At 32.2% G+C, this 25,282-nt stretch overlaps 1 protein-coding gene and 1 non-coding gene across 2 annotated transcripts; both read left to right on the forward strand.

Annotated features, from left to right (window-relative positions):
- Window positions 1-232: 232 nt before the first annotated feature.
- TRNAP-UGG (transfer RNA proline (anticodon UGG)) lies at window positions 233-304 on the forward strand. The gene has a single exon. It is a non-coding gene; the product is annotated as a tRNA-Pro (tRNA).
- Window positions 305-10,373: 10,069 nt separating this feature from the next.
- On the forward strand, window positions 10,374-20,541 carry LOC143190521 (glucose dehydrogenase [FAD, quinone]). The gene is made up of 9 exons (XM_076394862.1): window positions 10,374-10,533; window positions 12,290-12,662; window positions 13,748-14,007; window positions 15,312-15,514; window positions 15,579-15,686; window positions 15,823-15,956; window positions 16,092-16,276; window positions 19,940-20,137; window positions 20,197-20,541. Exons 1-9 carry the CDS (start codon window positions 10,391-10,393, stop codon window positions 20,468-20,470), a joined length of 1,878 nt encoding a protein of 625 aa, XP_076250977.1. The 5' UTR covers window positions 10,374-10,390; the 3' UTR covers window positions 20,471-20,541.
- Window positions 20,542-25,282: the final 4,741 nt, after the last annotated feature.

A 25,282-nucleotide genomic window follows, 5' to 3' on the forward strand; every position in this document is an offset into this window, starting at 1 on the left:
CGAAAACTACACTTAAAATTGACAAAAAATGCAACCTGTAAAAAATTACTCCGTATCTGATGATTAATTATCAGATTTAATAAAATCCCACATAATATGTTTCCCAAAAAATCTAATTTATTTAATTCATATTTTTATAATAATATTAAAGAAAGTAATAGCTTTTTATAAACGGAAACTGAAAAATGTGTTTGGTAAATAATTTATCACGTATAATTCACAGCACTCATTCGGCTCAATGGTCTAGGGGTATGATTCTCGCTTTGGGTGCGAGAGGTCCCGGGTTCAAATCCCGGTTGAGCCCGCACTTTTTATGTATAAATTTTAAAACTTTCATTTAACAATCTTAAAAATATTATTAAAAAAAGACAGTTTTTGCTTAATACAAAATATAATTTTAACGTATTAGGAATATCATTAAAGTTTAAATAAAGCATAAAATATGCAAGTTACAAAAAGATTATCTTTACTAACGCCGCTAAAGTGGTCATTGAAGTGACAAGTTTAATTAAAAAAATGTATTTCAAGTGCTTTCAATTGTTTCAATCTAGGCTATTAAAATAGACTTCATGATTTATTCAAATAGTTTGTCTTTAAAAAATTTCGTTATAGCTGCTATATTTAGCTTAATCTATGTTAGCATTTTTATATATTTTCCATCTAAGTGCAGATACTTAATTGTTCTATATATCCGCTCAATAGATATATTCGTGTTGAAACAATTATGTGTTTTATAATAATAAGCTCAATTCCTTATATTATTGCTACAATTGTTGTTAAAATAATCATGAAATGCCTGAATTTGATTGGTTTTTGTGTATTTTTATTTAGTTATTACTACAACTATTATGTACATATTTTATTCAAAAAAAAATTTTTTTGTGTTAAAAATCTAACTTTGATTTTTTCTTAATTTTTAGTGAGTTCCTTATTAAGTCGGTTCAAATTTTTTGTTAATAATATTTTTAATTAGTTATTTTCAAAGGTATCAAATTTTAAGACAATTGAGTATACTGTCTGTTTTTGAGAAGAAATAAAAATAAAGTTAGTTTCCTTCAGAATATTCTATAAATTTACTTTACTTTGGAAATAATATAATTATATCTGCTTTATGCTGTTGCTTTTAATAGAATAATTTACATTTTTAATAATTAACATCACATTAAGCGAGAGCAAAATGCGACCAGGTTTCAAAAGAAACTAAATAATATTCCAAAAAAAAACATCGTTAAAATATAATATTTTACTTATACGTTAAAATATAATTAGATATTTTGTTGGATACTCTTAATAGAAACTTTTATGACTTTTATAGTTCATGTAGTCTGGTTTGCTTCAATCTTCTCATTCCCTTCTTTTTCCCGTGCTTTACAATTAAATATCGAAAATAGTTCTTCGCAGATACCTTAATTTCCATATTATCAGGAACTTATTCTGTCTTTACGTAGGCATAAGCCTTTGTAATTAATCAAAGGACTTTGTTTTGTTTTTATCTTTTTTAGAACTGCTCCATGTATTATAAAGGCCGATTTCACCATAGAAATATGTCAAAAAAAAACATGTTCAAACATTTGTAATATGCCCCTTTGGAATTTACCTTTAAATATGTGCTGACTACGCACTTTAATGAAATAACTTCATATTATTACAGTCTCATAGAGAAGCAGCAAAACTAATTAATCATGGAAGATTATAATAAATTAAAATAGATATGTTTCGTTTTACACATGGGTCGTTAAAATCCACGTGGAAAATGACAATGTTTCTTTCTACACACTACACTTTTTCCAGCTACTGATTTACGGTCCGTCAAGCTCCACCCCATTTCTTATGAAGAAGCCATATGGCCAAGTAGATAGGCATCTTTTGTTTTGATATCGTTTTCATATATCGTCATATATATCATGATATCGTTGATATTATAAGTTGGTTTTATTTATTAGTCCAACCTCATATTTGAACCCCGTAAGTCCAAATAAGCTTCATAACATGATAAACCAATCTCTTTGATTTTAGGTCAAGTTTAAAGTATCTTCCAACTAACCAGTCCAGTTCTTTAATTTTGACTCTGATCTGCTCTGCATTTTGTCCAACTTGATGTTTCCAATTTAACCTGCCATCGATTGATTCTATTTCAAGTAGATTTTTGTCATTTTGCCATAACGCAAAGTTAACATGGACAAATTTGGAGCTATTAAACTAATTAAATTTATTTATACACTTTATATACTGAGCTAATTATTTTCTATATGAAAAATAACATCCGATCTGTGACTATCACAATGATAAATGATTAAGACTTTATTATCAAATCGTGACCACTTCCAGCGAATAAACCATTGACTGTTTTTTTTTGCTAAATCGTTGTTTTTATAACATAATCTAGTCATCGATATGTCTTGTTACGAGAAAAAAATAACAAGAAATTTATCAAAAAAATAATTAAAAGCCAAGTTTACCATCAAGTGATACTTGAAATCCATGACGACAATATGAAACGTTTCATATACACTAAGTCACCATAATCTAAATATCAGTTCTTATTATATTAGCACTTCACAGATAATTATTTGTCTAATTATATTAACAAATTTCGCCTGTAACGTTTATTTGCATTTAAATAAAATTTATACTCCCACTTGGTAGGCAAATAACGATCAAGAAGGAACTCGAAGAAGCACTTCTAGGACACCCACTCAGACGGTTCTCTAAAAAAATATAAATACATCGCCACAAGTGCTTTGTCGATAAGTTTAATCCGGTATCGAACCTCAATTATGACAAGCATTTGCACATGGATGTTAAAGCACTGAAATATGTAGACATGTAAAGGATGAAGATAATTCTTTGATTCTATGTGTATAGATCAAATGATTTGAAATAATTTAAAATTGGCAAGTGGTAGTGTGAAAAAAGTAATACTATACGTAAAAAGGAATACTGTATTAAATAAACTGGGCCAAAACTCTCCAATCCATAATGAAAATGGAGAGTGAGCAAAAAAAATTTATATGCTGCAAATACTTTCCAAGATGACCCTGCTGACGAATATGTTACATTATCTATTCCAAATAGAAATGGATATCTAGGTTGAAGATGCAGGAAATCGCCAACGAAATTCGAAATTTTAATATCAAAAAAGCTCCAGAGTATGATTTAATATGTGGCAAGAAAGGGCAGAATAAAACTAGGGCATCTATTTAACGCTTTGGAAGGTTGTAGAAGATATTATGATTCCTAAACCAGGTAAATCGACCCAAGATATAACATCATATCGACCTATATCACTGCTACCAGTGGTATCTAAATTATTTGAAAAGCTGTTAAGAAAACGATTCAAACTAATTATATAAGAAAAGGTCTTTACGGCTCATGAGTTTAGAATTCGAAACAAACGTTCCACAATTGATCAAATACATCATATTACGGAAGTAATTGAAAAGGCGTTTAAAAGGGATATCCATAAATGTGAAGGAGTAGAGATGGCGACATTTGCTGATATTACTGCACTAGTCGCTACAAGTAATAGTATTGAAACAAACGCAAATTGAGCTACAAACACCTATCAATAACATTACTGAGTAGGCTAAGAAATGGAGAACAACATTGAATGCCACGAAGTCTGTAGATGTGGATTTCTACTTTAAAGTAGTTCAGTAATCAATCCCAGCTAAATATTTGAGGAAAAAAGCATTTTAAAAAGAAACAAGTAGAACTTGGTATGGGGCTCAAAGAATTGTGGTCATATGTTGAACTCAAAATAAGCTTTTATTATACAAGCAAATCCTGAAGCCATGGACCATATGGACTTACGGTGTACAATTATAGAGCTGCACAAAGATATCTAATGTTAACATAACCAAACTTACCAAAACAAAGTCCTCTACAACATTGTTAAACCCCGTGGTATATTAGAAATAATATAAAGATATCAACGGTTATTGAATAAATTAATACGTTTGAAAAAAGAAACAAGAAATATTGCGTCATGGCAAAAACGTTGAAGTAGTACAGTAATAGCTCGATAACAGTGAACTTACCAGGAAGTTAAGGAGGCAAATACCCTTTGAACTGATATAATTATGTATGAATACTGTATCGTGTTTTGAAAGTATATGGAATGAATCAGTACATCCATTATTTAAGTTTTAGTCTTAAATCTATACTTTGAAAAGGATATGGAGGAAAAATTGCTAGATAGTTGTAGTTAATAGTTGTAATATGCGTGTCATGTGCTTTTAAATATAAACAAAAATTATACCAGAAAACTGGTACTCTAAACAATGATACAGTACATTTAATTGAAACATTATCTTTAGTTGAAAATATTTCTCAAATTTTAATGCAATACGAGAATCTACTTAATTTTTGGGTTATTCGAATTATTCCAAGTAAAGTACTTCTCACTCAGGTGATGTGTAATTAATGGCTGCAACAAGTGCTGGTTGGGATTCATATCCCTAATTTTGCCCTTGCTGGCTTTGGTGGCAATGCGAAACCAATACTTGTTTTTTGTTGATGAAGCATATCTTCTATCTGATGAAGCTATCATTCTCTGTATGTATCAAACAGCAATAAATATGTATATGTATTTTGTGAAATAAAGGTTAGAGCATAAAAAGAGTATGTGACTAATACTTCAAACTTTCATAACACTTCACAATGTTATGTTTCAAACTTCTTTTGTAAATCCTTCAAAACTTGCTTATACCGCTTATAATTTTTTCCGGTATTCTCGGACGTGGTCTATGTGATCTATTAATTTGTTTATTTTTTTCTTACTTTTTTTGTTTCTTGAGTTTTCATAGAGAACTTTTTTTTTGGATGCATTTTATTTAGATATCGTAGAATCCCCGTAGAGCTACGTACATCCATATTACAAAAGTGTAGTCCTTATGTCCAACCTATGGGGGAGAAAGGGAGGGAAAACGCAACAAAAGACCTGAAGATGACAAATGGAAATCTGTCAAAACGTTCTCACAATAATATAGGTTCCTCTAAGAACCCAACGCGGATGAAGACTCGAAAAGCTACATGACATATAGCACCTGACAAAGAATTAGAATTATATATGTGCTACATATACATAAAATTTAAAAAATAAAAAGCGCTCATAACCCAGATTTTACCTATTCATATCATTTCGGTTCCCGATCGAAACCTATTTTACCCGTTACTAAATCTGTCAGAAATCCAACGTATATCAACCAACTGTGTCTAATTTTAAACAATACTGATTAAACTTTAATTGTATTACTTTTGATAGTTCCAGCATTGTTTAAATCATGACAAAATAAAAGCCTATTTCGATAAAACACTATCAGAAATATAATGATCATAGAAAATTAAATAATTTTTAATTTTTACTAGTGACAAAAAATTCATATACCCACTTTAAAAGGTATATTCAAAGGCAAAAATTCCATTATATGATCAACAGAGTTTGAAAATAAGATAATTATCTACCCTCTTTTTCACAAGATAAGAAGAGGAGTACTTTCTCGCAAACATCTTTTTCAGATTCATAGCATAAAAAGGAAGAAAAGTGGATTTCTTTCTGAGAATATCCTGAATTGAATTTTACTAAATTTAATAGATTTAATATCTGGACTATGTAGCAGCCCTATAACCCTACCAAAATAGTTCTTTTATTATCGTGTAACATTCTATTAGGACAAGTCCTGTAAAAAAAGCGAACAAGGAATTACACCAAAAAAAAGATAAATTAAAGTTGATTTTGGTGATTTTTCAAAGGTATTTTTAACTTTTGAGAACACAGACATAATAACTTTTTCATCAACCCCAACATTATTGGAGAGATACTATTACTATAATCTTTAACTGATCTAATATGCTCGGTGCAAGCTTATAAACACCCACTAATCATTCGAAAAACACCTGATAATTATATAAAGCAACTAATAACGTCAATATAGTCCACGGTGTACGTGACTTGCTTCCTCTGATTCTCCTTTAAATTGCACCTACTTAAAATTCCTAGTTAAAAAGATAGGTGACGAAAACCCCTTAAAAATCAATAGCTTTTAAGTATATACTTCTCGCATAATTTTCATGTGGAAAACTCGGTTTTACATTCACATCAGATTAGATGATAATATTACAATTTGACAGCTAGTTTCCATTATTATATTTAGTAAATATATCTAACAAATATGATACAAAATAGAAAATAATCATTTAAAAGAATGGATTTAGATGAATTTTGCAGCAAGATCGATTTGTACACTAAACATGTTAGTAAAACTTTTTGTTACACTTTGTTTATAACTTTTTGATGTCCCATATATAAATTAAATTTATTCGATGGGTAATTGTTGTTATAACGCGCTGGCGACTAAAAATTGGTAAGCAACTAAAACGAAAAAATATTTAGATGCAAGTATATTGCTGGAAAATGAATTTTCAATTATAAAAGATAATTAGGATGCCCTTTATAAAATATGGCGTAGCTAATACAGCATTCTCCTATCCTCTACGACAGTTTACTTCCTACAAAACTGCTCTTATTGAAAAAAATTCCTCCACGACAGTTTAATTAGTTAGAGTAAAATAACCATAATGTGTAGTTTATTAAATGTGTCGGTTTTTAGATCAAATAAAATATTAGCTATACAATATGGCGAGTTTTGAAAATAATAAGTTACAAACCCTAGATGTTAATAAAGTGATGAAGTATTTGAAGAATTGGCCATAAAAAAGGCGATTTCCGCATTTTGTGTTTGGATTGTGGTGTCCAAAATCCCGAAAACACTAAAATAATACTAAAATACGAATGAAAATACTATAAAGCATTCAAGAATAGCTGAGACATCATAGTTGATTGACTGGGTCTGCTCAACAGTTAGAAGTGACAAAACTTCCTCATTTAATTAAGATGTAAGTATCTTACGTAATCGACACTATCGAGCTATTAAAATATGAGAATATATTTTGAAGAATTAGAAGAACATTATTACTACCAAGCACTATTACCACGAATTAGTACTTTTAAGAATGACATTTTTAGTGGATTGAGACCATAAAAATATTCCCTGAAGACATAGAAGCCTATGTTTTAATCATTCAATTTACAACCCCGGACATTTTACACCAAATGTAATTGAGGAAAGGTTAATCATTTTGTTTTTGTTATTTACCGAATAAAGTTGTTTGTATGAAAATTAAGTGGTATTATTAACTTGAGATGTTTTTATTAAAATTGATTTATTTTTGCTAAAATTCCATTTTGTCATTCTATAAACTTAATTTAATCAGAATAGCTTAGATAACTGTTGTTTAGTACATTATCTTAAAATAAAATTATAGCAATATTATTATCAAAGAACTCTCTGTCGCTTGTTAGTGAAATGATCAAAGTTCTTCCTACATATCAGAAGATATATCGCAAGCTGCAAATCTGACAATCATTTAAATGGTTATAATTCTGCAATAATAATCAAATTTATTATTAATTTCCATAATTGTCGAGCTTGCAGTGGAACCATTTTATGGAATTAACGTCGTTTTTATTAATTTCCACTCTACTTTCGATTGTATACACTGACCCTCTCTTTAAAAGCTGAGCATACTCCCCTGAAAGGTCAAATTCTTCAGCCACCCATGGCTCCATGGCTCCATTAACTCCAAAGCCAGTGTTCGCCAAGGAAATGTCGTTAATCCGCTATTTTTTAACATAGCAGATGTTGAGGTTTCCAGCATACTTCATGATGTAGTTCACACTGCAGAGCCATATGGCTTTGGAATTAATGATAAAAAGAACAAACTATTGATAACTGACGTATAGTCTGCTATCTTAAATCTCAACGGGATCCAGTTACAACAAGTGCAGGAGTTCACGTACTTGGAATCACTAATATAGGAGAGGAAGTAGTCTCTACTGTCGAAGTAGTAAACCCGATCGGTCAAGCTACAGATGCTCTTGCTTCTCTAAGATGGTACGTGGAATGCTCTGTTATAATATTACTATTAAGATTAAAATCCACCTATTTCAAACACATATCTTACCAATCCTGTAACCCGATAGAATGGGTAAAAAGCCTAAATGCCTGGTATCGCAGGCCATTAAAGGTTCTGCCTTCAGTAGGACCTGACCGAATCGCTCGACAGCCTTAATTTTAGGGGAACAATCACTTTGGAGAAGGGGTTTTGAAAATTAGTGGATAAAAAATTAGAGGTCAATAAAACAGGGAAAAACAAACATAAGTGGAATTAATCAACAGGGTAGAAATGACTTGAAGAAGTCAGGGGGTAGGGGATAAGGGCATCTACTACATGCAATCGTACGCGAGTAAGAATCATCAGGTTCTAATAAACTGGAAAAGAGCTTAGCTCGCCGAGTGAAAAATCCTGAAAAGGAACGAAGGTAACAACATCAGAACTTCCAATCTCAGATCCGAGTGGCGATCAGTGCAAGTAGTAGATGGTGAGGAAACACCTTTCTGACTGTCGAGGTGGTTTAAACAAAATTAAGGAGCGTCCTTAGGGACGTTCCACTTTTTTGTTAACGAAGGATGGAGGAAGTCGAGGGAAAGAGACGAGGGAAAGGAATAGTTGGGTGGCAACATACAAATATTCACAAGGGAAAAATTTGGCTGAACAACAGTACAAAGGTAAAAGTCGAAAGACACAAGGGATCGACTAAAACAGGGTAGCTTATCTAGTATTGACTAAATGTGGTAAAGGGCTAAGGGGAAAAGTAAGTAAAGGCTAGCACGAACTGTACCATCGTGCTGCGTTTCGCTATTGGCTCCGAGAAGCGCTGAGTGGAGGCAGTGTATTGTACTTGCAATACCGAAAAGTTCTCGTGGTATTGGGGAAGCCAAATATTGGCAGGAAGGCCAGTCTAAAGCCCAAAGATAATCGGACATATGGCTGACATGTAAATTATATTGCTCCGACACTTGGACACTGTTACAATCTGACATACGTAAGCTTGCGGTCTTCCAAATGAAATGTTTAATGCAAATTCTTCATGTTTATCTCCCAGATCATATTCGAAATGAAGTAATTCATTTAAGATGCGCACACCAGTGGAATTATTTTTGGCTTACAAACAACTCTTTGTCGTTCACCAATAAGAAACACTAGTAGCACAAATTTATAAACAGTATAACCTTGAAATTCCAGCAACCTATTTGGAAATTATTAAGTTTAAAACCAAATAATTGCAAGTTGTGCTAACTTATTTTCGACGGTTGCTATCTATACGGGGTTGTTATTTACAGTTTTTCTATTACATTATTACATTGTTACTAGTCGTTTCCAACCAACCTACAATTTGTCTTTACAATAAATTAAATCTAGGTATATAACTACGAGGACCCATCGGCCATATCTCAGTCTTTGGTGAAATAATGTTTATACAAGTCACTGCTGTACTTTTTTTTATTAACTGCACCTCACTACACAATACTACATAAGATCAGATGGTTTTATTCTTTTGAGTTTGTGTGCTGCTCTGGTGGTATCCAAAAGTTGCAATACTCCAATATTCTCATGAAAATGCAGTCTTTCATCATGCCCTCTTTCAATTCTCTTGATTTCTTGACTGACTGTGGATATCTGAAGGTTTCGATGTAGGTAGTCAGTATGTTATTTGGGCAGTAGTATGTTACTCTTAGCAGAACATCCGCATCATTGAACTCCGTATGTCTATAAAGGTTTCAGTATTTGTTTATATAATAGCAATTTATTATGTACTCAGAATTGTAATTTTCTTTCAATCATCTAATACATTTTCTTATATTTCAATTCCAATTCTTTTCTTTTCTTCTTTATATGTTCCTTCCAGCGAAGATCTGCATCAAGATTCATTCCGAGATATTTAGCGTTGTTGCTATATGGAATGATAGTATTATTTAATGTTATAGGTGATTGTACGATCTTATTGTAGGTGAACTGCACATGCACAGATTTACTTTCGTTGGAGTGAGTAAGGGTACTTAATAATAAATTTGTGCTAGTTATTTAAAATTAACTAACCGACAAAACAATATAATCAGCACAAATAGTTTACAGATAATACTATATAGTTACAAATATATTATTAATTATTATTACCATTAACAACAAATTTTAATACAATTAAAATAGTATTAATCTTAATTATATTGCTAGACTAAGGTATTTATTTAAAAAATAGATTTGGTATATTTGTTTTAACACAAAAATCGGTATAACTTATATGCTAGACATTATGCTTACTCATTGGAATCATTTATTAGTACTAAATATTTTAGTCGATAAGGAAGTACTCGACAACCTGTATACTGTTGATAAAAATAATCACTCCAGTACTCAAAGCATTGACTTGCTATTTTAAGTACCTTGTTAAAAACTAATACTATATAAAGACGAATCGAAATACTAAATGGCATCTTGTGTGTTCCGGTGCAGAATCAGCAACATGGCAAATTGTGACTGTGAGCTACCATATATTGCGCCCTCTATAGTCGATACCTGTTCGGGGAGTCAATATGTCGTGTTTATGTCTTTGGTCGATGTAATTATCAGGTAAAACACAACTACTAACTATTTTAATAAAATATCATAAAAAAAATCAGTACCAGAATATATAGTTTTCAAATGTATATTATATTTATTTATATCTCAGATGATACTAAACTATGTTTTCCCTATAATTTCTTATTTTTAAAATATAGAAACATAAAATATGGGCAAATTTCTTCATTACTACATGATGACTATTTTAAACATGTTCATACAATACTCTTCTTTGGTATGATTTCAATCTCCTGGTTATATTGAATTAGGATCATCTGAAAATATTTACAATACCCAGTTAAAAATTTATTTTTAATACTTTATTCCAAAAATACCTAGATAATCAATTATATACCAATAAGGATATTTACAAAATTGTTTTTTTATATATGTTTGTACTGATATAAATGTTTGTTCTAATAATAACCAGGTATGTCGGTAATTACTATCTGATTTTTGAAAAACAAATTGTTAGCCATGGATAAATTTTCACTAGGTAGGAAACGTTATAATTTAATTGATTTATGTTATTTTATTATCGATATTATCGATTCTTTATTTTATTATCGACATCATATTATATTATCGAGTTTTCTTATTTCGTTAAAAGAAAAAAGCCCCTAAATGTTATCGTTTACTGGTAAAGATTTGCGGTAAGCATATCGCCATGCCAAATATGGTGATTTCAACGTACAAGACAAAGAATGCTAGACCGAAAACGTTTGAAGATGCAGTATTACTGGACTTATTATACGAAGGCCCAATACAAACTCCGAAAAAATTGGCAGAAGAGTTAAATGTAAGTCAAACCCCAATTTGTGAATGGATACAAGCGATGGGAAAGATCCAAAAGATGGAAAAATGAGTGCCACAAGAAATGACGGGCAATTAGAAAATAGGAAGTGCTACTTCAGTGATATGAAAGAAGTTTATCTGCATCAAATAATAACGGGTGATAAAAATGGGCCCATTCCCTAAAGACCAAATTGTTTTGGTCTCAAGACCATGCCCTATAATGGTACCTGATTTGTGCCGTAAATTATGAAAGATTGAAGCCTTGTAAAAGAGTTAATGTTGATTGTTACCGACCACAAATGATCAATTTGAACTGCACACCGTTCAAAAAACAATACAATACACCACAATATGCTCAAAGACATGAAAAGGTTGTTTTACAGCATGACAACACTCACCCACGATATTCATTTGCTTTTATCGCACGTGACACCATTCAATCTTTTCGCATCAATGGTAAACACGCTTTCAGAGCAGATAAGTTTCGAACAAATTAAATATTCGATGAATGATTTAATTCAAACGAGATACTGTACTTTTAGAATGGAATCCGTAAATTTCCTGAGAAATGTGCAGGAAAAATGTAAAGAATCAAATGTCCATACTTTGAATAAACAGGTTTTAACTATCCATTGTAATTATTTTTTATTAATTACAACTTACATTAGATATGCTTTTAACAATCTTCATTTATAAAATTAATTTATTACTATTGTTCAATTGCACTCCATCAATGCACATGCAGGACGAGTTTGTAATAAATATATATAGAAATATACAATACATTCAATAGTATGTTATTAATTGGCTTTTTGGAATCCTGTAAAATAATTCATTAACATTCATTAATAATTAATAAAAATAATTAGACTAAAGTCAATAAATAATAGTACAAAACTGGAATATTTTTTAGATAATGTTGCAGTATCTACAAGTACAAACAAATAAATTACAACTACTCCCTTTTTAGATACGTTTGTGCCATCTCTGATCCATGCGGAAGGGTCCAGCCCAAATGGGAACCGGAATCCGAATATGATTTCATCGTCATCGGCGGTGGCAGCGGTGGATCCACAGCCGCCGGCCGACTGGCTGAAGTCCATGGATGGAAAACTCTCCTTTTAGAAGCCGGTATAGATGAACCCCCCGCAACCCAAATACCCGCCGTTCCCGCTTTCTCCAACACTGTGATCGATTGGAACTACACCACCGAGGCCGAACCCAACGCTTGTCTTAACAACGACGGTATCTGCACATGGCCAAGAGGCAAGGTCTTGGGTGGATGCAGTGTATTCAACGGTATGATGTACATCAGAGGGACTCCTGCCGATTACCAAAGATGGGTAAGTTAAAATTGATCAATCAATGACTATAACAACTAACTCACTACTCTTCTTAAAAATATATTCAAAAATATATTTCCACTATATAACATAGGCTGAAATATCCCAATAGCATTTTAATACCACTTTTGTAGAGCAATTTATCTTTTCCTCAAAATAGTCTTCTTCATTCAAACGAGATTTCTTACAGGTGAGCATTTTTTTGAGGTCTACGAACAGCCAGTAATTACTAGGAGACATATCTGGTGAATACGGTGGATATTGGAGTATTTTGAAGTTCAGTTTATGTAGTTTTGCATTTTATTTTCGAAAACCGAGGCCATAACCTCTCCAGGCAATTATTGTGCTTTCGGATGCTTTGGACGACGTACACCAGTTGCTGTCCACTCAGATGACGATCGTTTTGATTCTGGAGTAAAGTGATGGATCCATATTTCATCCATTGTCACATATCGACGGTTCCACGTAACGAAAAGTTCCAGTTTATTACGTTTAAATATGGTTAAACACTGCTCAGAATCATCAACACGTTCTTGTTTTTAGTCAACAGTGAACAAACGCGGCACCCACTTTGAACAGAGCTTTCTCGTAGTTAAATGCTCATACAATATATAACCAGTTCTTTTGATATCTTTACGATGCTAGCTAATTCACGCAACTTCACTTTTCGATCATTCAAAAGGATTTTGTGGATTTTTTTATGTTTTCTAATGTGGCCACCTCATTTGGGCGTTCACTACGTTCTACGTCTCCTCCACTACGTCTCAACAACCACGTTTCAAATTAGTAAACCTAAGTTTGATTGTTGTTTCTGATGGAGCGGAGTCCTTATAATACTTTTCAAGCCAAATAATAACTTGAACGGTTTTCCCATCAAGAAGCAGTGAAAAATTAAAACACGAAATTGTTTTTAATTGATTGTTTTGAAAATAACAAAAGTAGTGTCACTCTTAGCACAATAACTCACAAACTTATGACTAGAATATCATGAAATTTTGATTTTTGAAGGTTAATACTAACTAAAAATGAGCTGCAGGCCATGTGGTATAATTCAATGATAATGACAGTTACAAATGCTTTAACAGGTTGATGCCGGTAACACCGAATGGAGCTACGACAAACTGTTACCTGTTTTCAAGAAATCAGAAAATAACAGAGAGATCGGCTCACTGGTATCTTCCGAATACCACGGACATGGTGGACCCTTCACCATCCAACGCTTCAACGACCAACCTGAACTTGCCTGGGATATACTCACCGCAGCCGAAGAAACTGGATTCCCCGTTTCAGATGATCTCAACGGTGAAGACTATGTTGGATTTGCTATCGCCCAAACAAATAACAGGTAAAAATCTAATCGCAAAAAAGGTACAGGTTTGTACAAGTACAACTACAACATAAATTAGAACAATATAAATCTAATTACAATAACATAATTCATTATTATATGAACGAATTAAGAAAAGTGCTCTTTAAGTTGCCACAATAGACCGATACTAATTTTTTAATCAATACATTGTTACTGATCGTTGCCAATTAACCTACATTATATTTTTTAGAACCCATGAGTCCTTATTTAACCTGTATACCAATAATGTCTACGTACTAACACTGCTATTTTTCTGGTAAATACACTTTCTGCATTACGAAATCATATGGTTTGATCCTTTTGACCCTGTGTCCTGGTCAAGAGTTACAATACTTGTGAGGGTGGTGTCTCCCCTCTTGCCTCTTTGTGATTATCTTAATTTTCTGAGAAACAGTAGGTATCTAAAAGCCTCAGTATATATAATCATTCCTGTAGTATCTGATGGTATTTACGTTAATTCGTAGGAATTAGTTTTGGAAATGGTATATATTCTTTATGTTGGTTTTCGCCGAACATCCCCACCACTAGATGAATAGATCCATATCAGTTTTAGGACTTTCTTATACAACAGTAACTTATAGTGTACGGATAATTGAGATCTTCTTCCAATGAACCAGTGCATTTTTCTATGTACTCCTTATAGTATGCAGATAATTGAGACTTTCTTCCAATGAATCAGTACATTTTTCTATGTGCTCCTTATAGTATGCAGATAATTAAGATTTTCTTCCAATGAATCAGTATATTTTTCTATGTGCTCCTTATAACATGCAGATAATTGAGATCTTCTTCCAATGAACCAATACATTTTTCTATTTGCTCATTCCAACGAAGGTTTAAAACGCTGTTCATCCTATTACTTACTTCAGATTCCTTGGCATTGTTGATATATGGCATAACATTGTTATTTATTATTACTGTTGTACGTGTAGTTTCATGATAAGTAATTTCAACTTCCTATTTCCTTTAGTTAACTTTTATTCAATATCATCAGCAAATGTAACCATAGTGATATTTTCTATTTGTGGTATATCACATGCATAAATTAGGTGAATAATTGGTCCCAATAGTGGTCTTATGTTAGACCTGCTTGAGTTTCTTTTACTGTAGAATAATACTACCCTTGTTGCACTCTAAACGTTCTGGCAGAATGAAGTTGTAGATAAGTCTTGTAAGCCAAACCTTATCGAAAGCGTAACCTACATCAAGAAATATAACCCTACACCTAGGCAGCTATTAATAATTATTATTTCCAATTGTTTTGCTTCTATTGCTTATAGAGATGGAGCTCGTCTAAGTACCGCAAAAGCCTTCGTACGTCCTCACAGACACAGCAGAAATCTAGATGTTATGTTGAATTCCACCGTTACAAGAATCCTCGTCAGCGAAGTTAACGGTGAAAAGAAAGCTACCGGTGTCGAATTTGTTTACAACAACGAAACATATGTTGTCAATGTTACCAAAGAAGTTATCTTAGCCGGGGGTAAGTTAATTTAATCACAACTGCCTCCTTATCAGAGGGTTCTATGGCTTCTTTGTAACTGTAGGTGCTGTGAATACCCCACAAATTTTACTTCTTTCTGGTATTGGAGACAAGGCAGTTCTGGATGAAGTAGGCATCGAGCAAGTTCACAATTTACCCGCTGTTGGTAAAGGTAGGTCCGATAATATATATATATATATATATATATATATATATATATATATATATATATATATATATGTATATATATATATATATATATATATATATATATATATATAGTCGGATTACTAACGTTTTATCCATAGGCATCAAGAACCACGTATCATTTTCGATAGCCGTAAGGATCAACAGAACCAACTACGTTGACTTGAATTGGGAAACCCTCACGCAATATATTGAATTTGAAGATGGACCTCTCAGTTCCACTGGAATGTCTCAGGTAATACTCATGCCATTACACACAAGTTGTTTTAAACTACCAAAAAAAAACCTAAATCGACGTTCCACCATTAATAGATCCTGATATAGAATCTTAATATTCTTAATACATGTAAGTTATCTTTTTTTTCTTCAGATAACTGCTCGTATTCCAAGCAACTACACTGATTCTGATGACCCAGACATTCAACTGTTTTTCAGCGGTTACGATAACACATGCGCTTACTCCGGAGATCCTGAATCTCCAGTCGATGAAGATGATCCAGATGCCCAACGTACCATCTACATATCCGCCGTTAATCTACATCCAAAGAGCAGTGGGTGAGTACCACATAAAAAGTCTAGAGCTATATCAAAATATATTCAAATTACTTCTCTTATTTCAAACTAAATACATTTTAACGTAATCAAAATTTTATTAGTCAATTATATTTTTAACATTTCATTATATTAATATTCTTGTTCCTATAAAACTTACAACTTTTATACAATTTTTTCAAAAAGCATTAACAATATTCCTCAGGAAATTTTTGAACATTTAGAAGTAATTCTAATTGTTGCTCTTTCTACAACATAGAGCTTGAATTTCTTATGAATTAGTAAATATTATAGTAAGAATTGAATTAGTAAATAGAGCGCCCCCTATAGTTGATAAGCCTAAATAAAATCTCCCGATGTTAACTAAATTAGGCAAGAGAATAAGCACAACAATATAAAACCCATTTGATGTGAACTACTAGATCTGGATTTTACTGTACCTAGTCATTTAAGATAGAACCAAAGTCAAGATTATCACAACGAAACGATTTTGATCCGAGACCAACCAAAGTAAATAAAAAATATATAATGTCGGATGCATGTCGATGTTGATGATGATGTTATTTTAATCGCAAAGATAAAATAAGAATAAACAAGAGACAAACTAAAGTTTTAAATATTTTTTAAAAAATCTAAATTAGTAAATATTTTATATATATATATATATATATATATATATATATATATATATATATATATATAAAATTAAACCATGCGATGAAGAAACAAATAGAGAATAACTAGAGAAATAGCAAAAAACAAGCGATATGTCCAAGAAACAAAATAAAATACAAATTGTAGAAATAATATATCTCACAAGCTGCAAGAAGGAACAGTATGCAATATTTAAATAAAATAAGAGAAGACCTGATGATGCAGTGAACAAGAATTTATAGAAAAAACAGCTAGTATGATATATATGATAAAATAGCTAAGTTTATTTTGTTGACAAAAATTAAAATGTCTTAAAATGAAATATGTTATGCTCATATATTATTTGTAAAATAACTGATTAATATTGTTTTACACTTATTACTAAAATGTATTAGCCGATAAATTGGTTTTAAAACATTCTTTTTAATTTATCAAATCAAGTATCTTTTGAGGCTATCCACCCATCGACCAATTTTTTTGTTATCTTCATAAGAAATCAAGCACTCCTTCAACAGGCCACGGCTTATGTATCGGTTACTCATATATAAATAGTAATAAGAAGTTGCAAAGTGCATAGTGAATAAGGCGAGTAGGGTAGCACTTCCTATTTTAATGTGTCCAAATATACTTTCAACGGTTTTGTAACATATGGTCGGACGTTGTCATGCTGAAGAATAACATTATTGTATCTTTGCTCCTATTCTGGCAGTTTTTTGGGCAGTATTCCTCTTAAGTGATTCGATTGTAGTCGATAGTTATCGCCATTGATGCTTTCATTAGTTTTTAACACTACATGGTATACTACCTCAAGTTGATTCTACCAAGAATATCCAATTAAGCCATGGATATTCGGAGTTGCCGTAGATATTGTTGCATGAGCAAGTTTCCTATAATTTTTTTCACTCCAGATTCGCCACTAACAATATGATGCAAAAAATGTTTCCAATTTTGCCGATGAAGCAGCGTTTCACACAAGACCAAAACGCCTTTCAATGTCTCTTGGGTTCAATTCATAAAGCACAAAATTTCCAAGGTTTTGGATCATTCTCATATACTTCAAGCGGTTCCAATTAGTTTCTTCTTTTATTCCCAACAAGTCTGCTAATTCTTATTGCGTTTTATACAGACCGTCATCGAGTAATGCCTTCAAATCCTCGTCGAAACCATTATTCATATGTTGAAATTGATGGAGCATGGCTGTCATAGGCCTCATAGAGCATTTGATGACCTTCAGCCGTCTATTTCTTCAAATTGAACTATAAAAGTAAAATTACCGGCAAAAGCGATCTACTCGCTACAAATATAGACATATTCAACAAATTTTTATTATTATTATTTAATTATTACATTGTTACTAGTCCACATTTCCGACTAAAATACAATTTGTCTTTATGATAACTTAAATCTAGGTATATAACTAGCAGGACCCATCGGCCCTATCTCAGTCTCTGGTGAAATAATGTTTATACATGTCACTGCTGTATTTTTTATTATATGCACCTCACTAGACAACACTACACAAGATCAGATAGTTTGACTCTTTTGAGTCTGTATACTTTTCTGGTGGTGTCCAAAAGCTGAAGTACTTCAATATTCTCATGAGAATGGAGTCTTTTCTCGTGCCCCCTTGCAATTCTCTTGATTCCTTGACTGGCTGTGGGTATCTGAAGGTCTCGATGTAGGTAATCAGTCCTATAGTATTTAGGTGCGTCAGTATTTGCTTATATAATAGCAATTTATTATGTACTGAAAATTGTGATTTTCTTCCAATTAGCCAGCACATTTTCCTAAATTTCAATTCCAGTTATTTTCTTTTCTTCTTTATATATTCCTTCCATCAAAGTTTTGCATCAAGATTCATTACGAGATGTGATGCGTTGTTGCTATATAGAATGATAGTATTATTTAATGTTGTTGGCGCTTGTACGGTCTGATTGTAGGTGAAATGCACATGCACAGATTTGCTGTCATTAATTTTTATTTCCCAAGCTTGTGTCCAATTATTTATATTGTCACTTACCTGTTGTAATTTTCGTGAGGCTTCTTGACTATTCTCCATTTGTGGCATGTCACAAGTGTAGCGTAGATAAAGCATTGGCTCCAGTACACTTCCTTGTGGTACACCTGCTTTAGCTTGTTTTATTGTAGAGTAAGCTTCTTCTTGTTTGATTCTAAACATTCTGGTTGTACTATACGATTTTAATAGTTCGGTGTATTGTTTTGCTAATATTTTCTGTAGTTTATGAACAAGGCCTTCATTCCAAACCTTATCGAAGGTTTGTGCTACATGTAAGAATATTGCTGAGCATACTTTTTTACTTTCGTAGGCTTTTTGAATAACACCCGTTATTCTGTGGACCTGGTGAATTGTTGAATGCTTGTTAATAAACCCAAACTGGTGTGTTGGTATTAGGTTTTATTTTCTCTATGATCGGTTTAATGCTTTTCAATAGAGGTTTTTCAAAAACCTTAGATATTACTAACAGCAGTGATATAGGTCTATAGGCTTTTGTTTCATTTGGTGAGTTCCTAGGTTTTGGGATCATTATAATTTCCGCCATCTTCCAAATGCCTAGGATATGTTTTAATCCAAATGCTGTATTGATCAAGTTGGTCAGTTTTATAATTCCCTTTCTTTAGTAGAGGTAGGTAGTTTTTGCAGTAATTCTCCTGTTATTAAATCGTAGCCTAGTGATTTCCTGGGCTTAATTTCAGTTTTAATAACTTTGGTTATTAATAGTTTGGTCCAACAATTATGTTCAATATTAGTTTCGTTTGGTTTGAAAGCTTTTTCTAGATATTCAGCAAATGCTTCTGCTTTTTGGTGATTATATTCAACAAACTGAAATACTTTTTTGATCACGCTTTGACGAAATGACACATACTGAAAAGTGAAGCCTGTCAATACGCGATACGATTTAATACACAATAACATGATCTGTTGTGAATCTTTTAACATTAATTTATAGGCCATTATTAATCTGAAGTGATCAATAAATTATTTTTTTACAGATCCATAACTTTGAGATCAAGTGATCCATTTGATAAACCAAAAATCGTCGCTAATTATCTGACTAATCCAGCTGATATCAAGGTGGTCGTCAACGCTATTCGATACGCCCAACAATTGATTCAATCTCCAACTTTAATCTCAAAATATAACGTTACGTTGCTGCAATACTCATATGGTGATTGTGGAAGTACCTATGAGTAAGTAGCCTCATATAGTCAAGTTCCTTGGGCTCTAACGAATGTTCACTCGATTCCAGATTCGATACAGACGAATTCTGGGAATGTGCCATCAAGTACGATACCTATCCTGAGAACCATCAATCATGCTCGTGCAAGATCGGTCTGGAAGATGACGAAAATACGTGTGCTAACCAAAATCTCCAGTTACACGGTATTCCCAACATCAGATTGGCTGATGCATCCGCTATGGTTGAACCACCATCCGGCAATACTCAAGCTACAATTGTTGCTATAGCTGAACGTGCAGTCTTGTACATTAGAGAAAAGTATTTAGGTGAAAGGGCCTTTTAATGAATCCTTCTATAACTGTAAATATATGATGTAAATAATCTAAGAAATAAATTATATTTAACAATTGAAAATTGTATTTTTGCTCTGTATTTTTTTTATTATTTAATTATTACATTGTTACTAGTCGTTTCCATCTAACCTACAATTTGTTTTTATGATAACTTAAATCTAGGTATATAACTAATGGGTAAGGAGGACCCATCGGCCTTATCTCAGTCTCTGGTGAAATAATGTTTATACATGTCACTATTGTATTTTTTATTATATGCACCTCACTACACAAAAACAGATGGTTTGATTCTTTTGAGTCTGTGCCCTGATCTGGTGGTATCCAAAAACTGCAATATTTCAATATTCTCATGAGAGTGGAGTCTTTCCATGCCCCTTGCAAATCTTTTGATTTCTTGACTATATAGTATTTCGGTGCGCCCACAATACCTCTCAGGACTTTGTTCTGAAAAATTTGTATTTTATTTATGTTACTCTTTGCAGAACATCCCCCTAATTGAACTCCGTATGTCCTTATAAGTTTCAGTATTTGCTTATATAATAACAATTTATTATGTACTGTAGCCAGTATATTTTTCTATATTTCAGTTCCAGTTCTTTTATTTTCTTCTTTATATGTTCCTTCCAGCGAAGTTTTGCATCCAGATTCATTCTGATATATTTAGCGTTGTTGCTATATGGAATGATAGTATTATTTAATGTTATTGGTGCATGTACGTTTGTCTGTTTATAGGTGAACTGTACATGCACAGATTTACTTTCATTAATACTTATTTTCCAAGCTTGTGTCCAATTATTTATATTGTCACTTGCCTGTTGTAATTTTCGTGAGGCTTCTTCACTATTGTCTCCGACAGCTATAATCAGCATATATCATCAGCAAATGTAGCCATCGTAATATTATCAATTTGTGGTATATCACAAGTGTAGAGCAGATAAAGCATTGGTCCCAGTACACTTCCTTGTGGTACACCTGCTTTAGCTCCTTTTATTGTAGATATTGTAGATTGTAAGTATCTTCTTGTTTGGCTCCAAACATTCTGGTTGTAATGTATGATTTTAATAGTTCAGTGTGTTGTTTTGGTAACATTTTCTGTAGTTTATGAACAAGGGCTTGTGCTACATCTAAGAATATAGCTGAGCATATTTTTTTACTTTTGTAGGCTTTTACAATAACATCTGTTATTCTGTGGACCTGGTCAATTGTTGAGTGCTTGTTAATAAACCTAACCTGGTGTGTTGGTATTAGGTTTTTTCTCTCTATGATCGCTTTTATTCTTTTTAACAGGAGTTTTTCAAAAACCTTAGATATTACTGGCAGCAATTATATAGGTCTATAGGGTTTTATTTCGTTTGGTGACTTGTCAGTAAAAATTGAAACGCAAAAACGTTTAAGCAAAGCTTAGTATGAAATACTTGCATGTATTTTCATCAGCGCTATCTATTGATGAAAAAATATTTATGTAAACAATTATTAAACAATAACACTTAATAATAACAGCTTAATTGTTAAATTGGCTGGTTTTGTCAATTCCCTACGTGAAGAACGGTGAAAATTAAATGTCCGGCTTTTATTGTTTGATTTGAAGAAATATACTACCGAAGCCGGTTAAACCCTTTTGAACCGACATCTAAAAAGGAGGATGTACTATGTTCGACTGTATATAGTTTTTTATTGTATGTTCGTCAATTACGTACCGATTTTCAAAATTCTCTTTTTATTCGAAAGAGTGCACTTGCACTGAGGTGGTCCTATTGGAACCAAGTCAGAATCTGATGGCGCAATCTGGGGAGATCGAGGGAAAACCTCAAATTTTAAAGGCACGTATAAAGTTATCACATATTTTGTTATCTATAATAATCAAATATTTATGTATAATGTTATTGCTGAACTGATGTAACGGAAGATCGATCAGAAGTCGTAGAAATATTGTAAGTAACTGCTTTTATGTTGAAGTTATTAGAGAGTTCAGCTCACATGTGGAGTTCGTAGGTTCGATTCCCGGCGAGGAAAACGACTTTTTGTTGTTGTTCTACTTTGGTTAAATAATTTGTCAAATCACCTAGGATAGATAAAGGGCCTCGGGACCTCAAGCGTTCCTTATTCTCAATCATTGTTTCTTTATTCCTATTTTTCCTTATACAAGCTGCACCTATACTTGGACTACCCATTGTAAGCAAGGAAGTTGATGAAGATAACTTCCTCCAAGAAATATTAATACTTCCACATTACAAGTTCTTTTACCACCGCTGCAATTGAAGTTGGGATTGATAAAGCAAATTATAGAGATGGTGATTACTTGAAATTCATATAATATTAAAGCTTCAAGGTTTCCATTCATCACGAGCATCTCAGATCATCGGTGGCATAATTACACGCTTGTCATTTCGCCGCAACGCAAAATTAACATGGACAGATTTGGAGCTATTAAACTGTAATTTCCGGTCTCTAGTCTATTTGTAGATCTTTTTAACTGCTACTTGTACTTTTTCTACAACCTTAGGCAGATATATATCTCTTGTCAAAGTAACCAGTACTTTTGTTTTTGGGATATCAGCAGTATAGAGCCAATACAGGAATGTTCCCAAGACACTACCCTGGAGAGCTCCAGTCGAAAGAGGTTTAATTGTTGAGAATGCGAGACTTTCATTTTCTTTCTAAAAGATGAGCACATTCGGTAGTTTAATCATAAATTATATACCGGGTCAAAAACTTGTGAGACGTCTAAGAATGTTGTAAGGTAGTATTTCTTTTCTTCAAATTCTATTTGAAGACAAATAATGGCGATTTCAGAATGATCCGAAAAAACAGGACCGTGTAGGATAGCACTTTATCGTGATGGAATACCAATATTTATCGACCCTCTTGAGACGAATAACTTAGCAACGCATAACACTCAAACAATATTTCTTGTTGAAATTTTAGCTGTGATGGAATTCAACAACACCAGAACATATACGTATTAACATATTTTAATCATAATAACCATAGCCTAATGAAATAATCATAATTAATTATGTTTGAAACTAAACAAGGTATCAAAATTAATTCAATAATGCTGTGTAATATAAACCATTGATAGTTAATTGATTAAAACAAGGATTTTTATTGCCTCTTAATTTTCTCCAAGTATTTCTTTATCGTAAAACCATTTTGTCACATATATAAAATATTAAATAACTTTATCTACATGAGATAAACGATGAAATAACAATTTTGTTTTCAATTTTAGCTACAGCACTTTTAATCGCATACCCTCAAAGTCGAGTGCTTCCAAAATAGAAAAACACATCTTATTTCATCAATATATGACTTTGTGATATTTTCAATTAAATTTTATTTAAATCTACTCGAGTATTGTTTAAATATCCGCATTTTTACTTGGTGATTCATCTATAGAAATGAACTTTTAAGTTGCATTAATTTTTTTTATAACATCTTTATTAGATACGCTTAGTACCATCTTAATTATAAATTAATTTATTACTACATTTTATTTGTACTTGGATTAATTCAGAAGCAAAACGAGTGCGAGAAAATACATCAATATGTATTCCTCAATTATAAAATTATAATAACTTATAGCTATAGTTTACACTAAAGGTATACACTTTATATAAGTTCGTATGATTTGGTTCGCTTCAATCTCCTGACATCCTGCGCGATGTCCAGCAGTTGTATTGTTTCAACAATATCTTTTCGCATTTAGGTCAGTGTTTATTTTGTTCACAGGTCTATGCACTTGTTCTATAGTCCCATGCTTATTGCGAAAGCCAAACTGATGTTCTGGAATAATTTTTCTTTTTTCTATTATATAGTTTAGTTTCTTTATGTATAATTTCTCGAAAACTTTCGAGATTATCGGTAATAAACTTATAGGTCGGTAGGAGGTCACATCTTCTGGTATTTTTCCTGGTTTAAGAATCATTAATATTTTAGCTACTTTCCAGATACTAGAGAAGTAATTAATTCGTAGCACAGCATTAAATATAAATGTTAATAGTTTTATAGCCTTTTCTGATAGTTCTTTTAAAATTTTACCAGTAATTAAGTCATAACCAGGAGCTTTTTTAATATTAATCTCTCTCATTATTGTTTGTTTAACTTTTTTGACCGTTAATTTCTCGTGCGGCAAGTCCATTTGAAATGGCGAATCTAGAAAGCTAGTAATTTTATTTTCCTCATCTTTATGTTGCTGAGACTGGAAAGGTTTAAAAACATTTTTTAAGTGTTTTGAGAAAATGTCGGCCTTCTCTTCGTTATGCTGCTGGGGTCTCTTAAGCTTTCTTGTTGCACAACAATATTTACTACGCAATGACGTGACAATACAAAACGGGTCATTACACCATTTATGCTAGATTATCTGGTATCCGATATAGGTTTTAACATTCAATATGAAACGTTACTTTGAACGATTAAGGCAGAAAAGAGATTACATAACTTTTAAACAAGTGAGAAAAATTATAGCATATTGAATTTCACAGCATCGTTCATAACAAGGTTCAAACTGAGCAATGCTTAATATGTATCCTTCATATTTGAACCACTGTCGTATTCTTGCCCGCGCATATGATGTCTGCACCATAATCTTTTATAGTTTTGAGTAAGAAGTTGGTTAAACGTTCACCTGCTGTCTCAGTAACAGGACAAAATGTTAGAAAATGCCCTTCAACACAATATTAATAAACGGTAACTGGCAGGTAATACAAATTCACCACTGATATTGATAAATAGGTTTTATGTAAATTTATTTTAATAAAGCTTCAAAAATATTTTGAATTCAATTTTTTTATTATTATTTA

Source organism: Rhynchophorus ferrugineus, unplaced genomic scaffold (genome assembly GCF_030347505.1).
Source record: "Rhynchophorus ferrugineus isolate W39M unplaced genomic scaffold, kcgeb_rfMv2 rfM2, whole genome shotgun sequence".
NCBI lineage: Eukaryota > Metazoa > Arthropoda > Insecta > Coleoptera > Curculionidae > Rhynchophorus > Rhynchophorus ferrugineus.

Coding starts and splice junctions, on each gene's coding strand:
- LOC143190521 (XM_076394862.1), top strand. CDS start 10,391: ATGGCATCTTGTGTGTTCCGGTGCAGAATCAGCAACATGGCAAATTGT. Junction 10,534..12,289: donor TTGGTCGATGTAATTATCAG/GTAAAACACAAC, acceptor CTCCCTTTTTAG/ATACGTTTGTGCCATCTCTG. Junction 14,008..15,311: donor ATCGCCCAAACAAATAACAG/GTAAAAATCTAA, acceptor TATTGCTTATAG/AGATGGAGCTCGTCTAAGTA.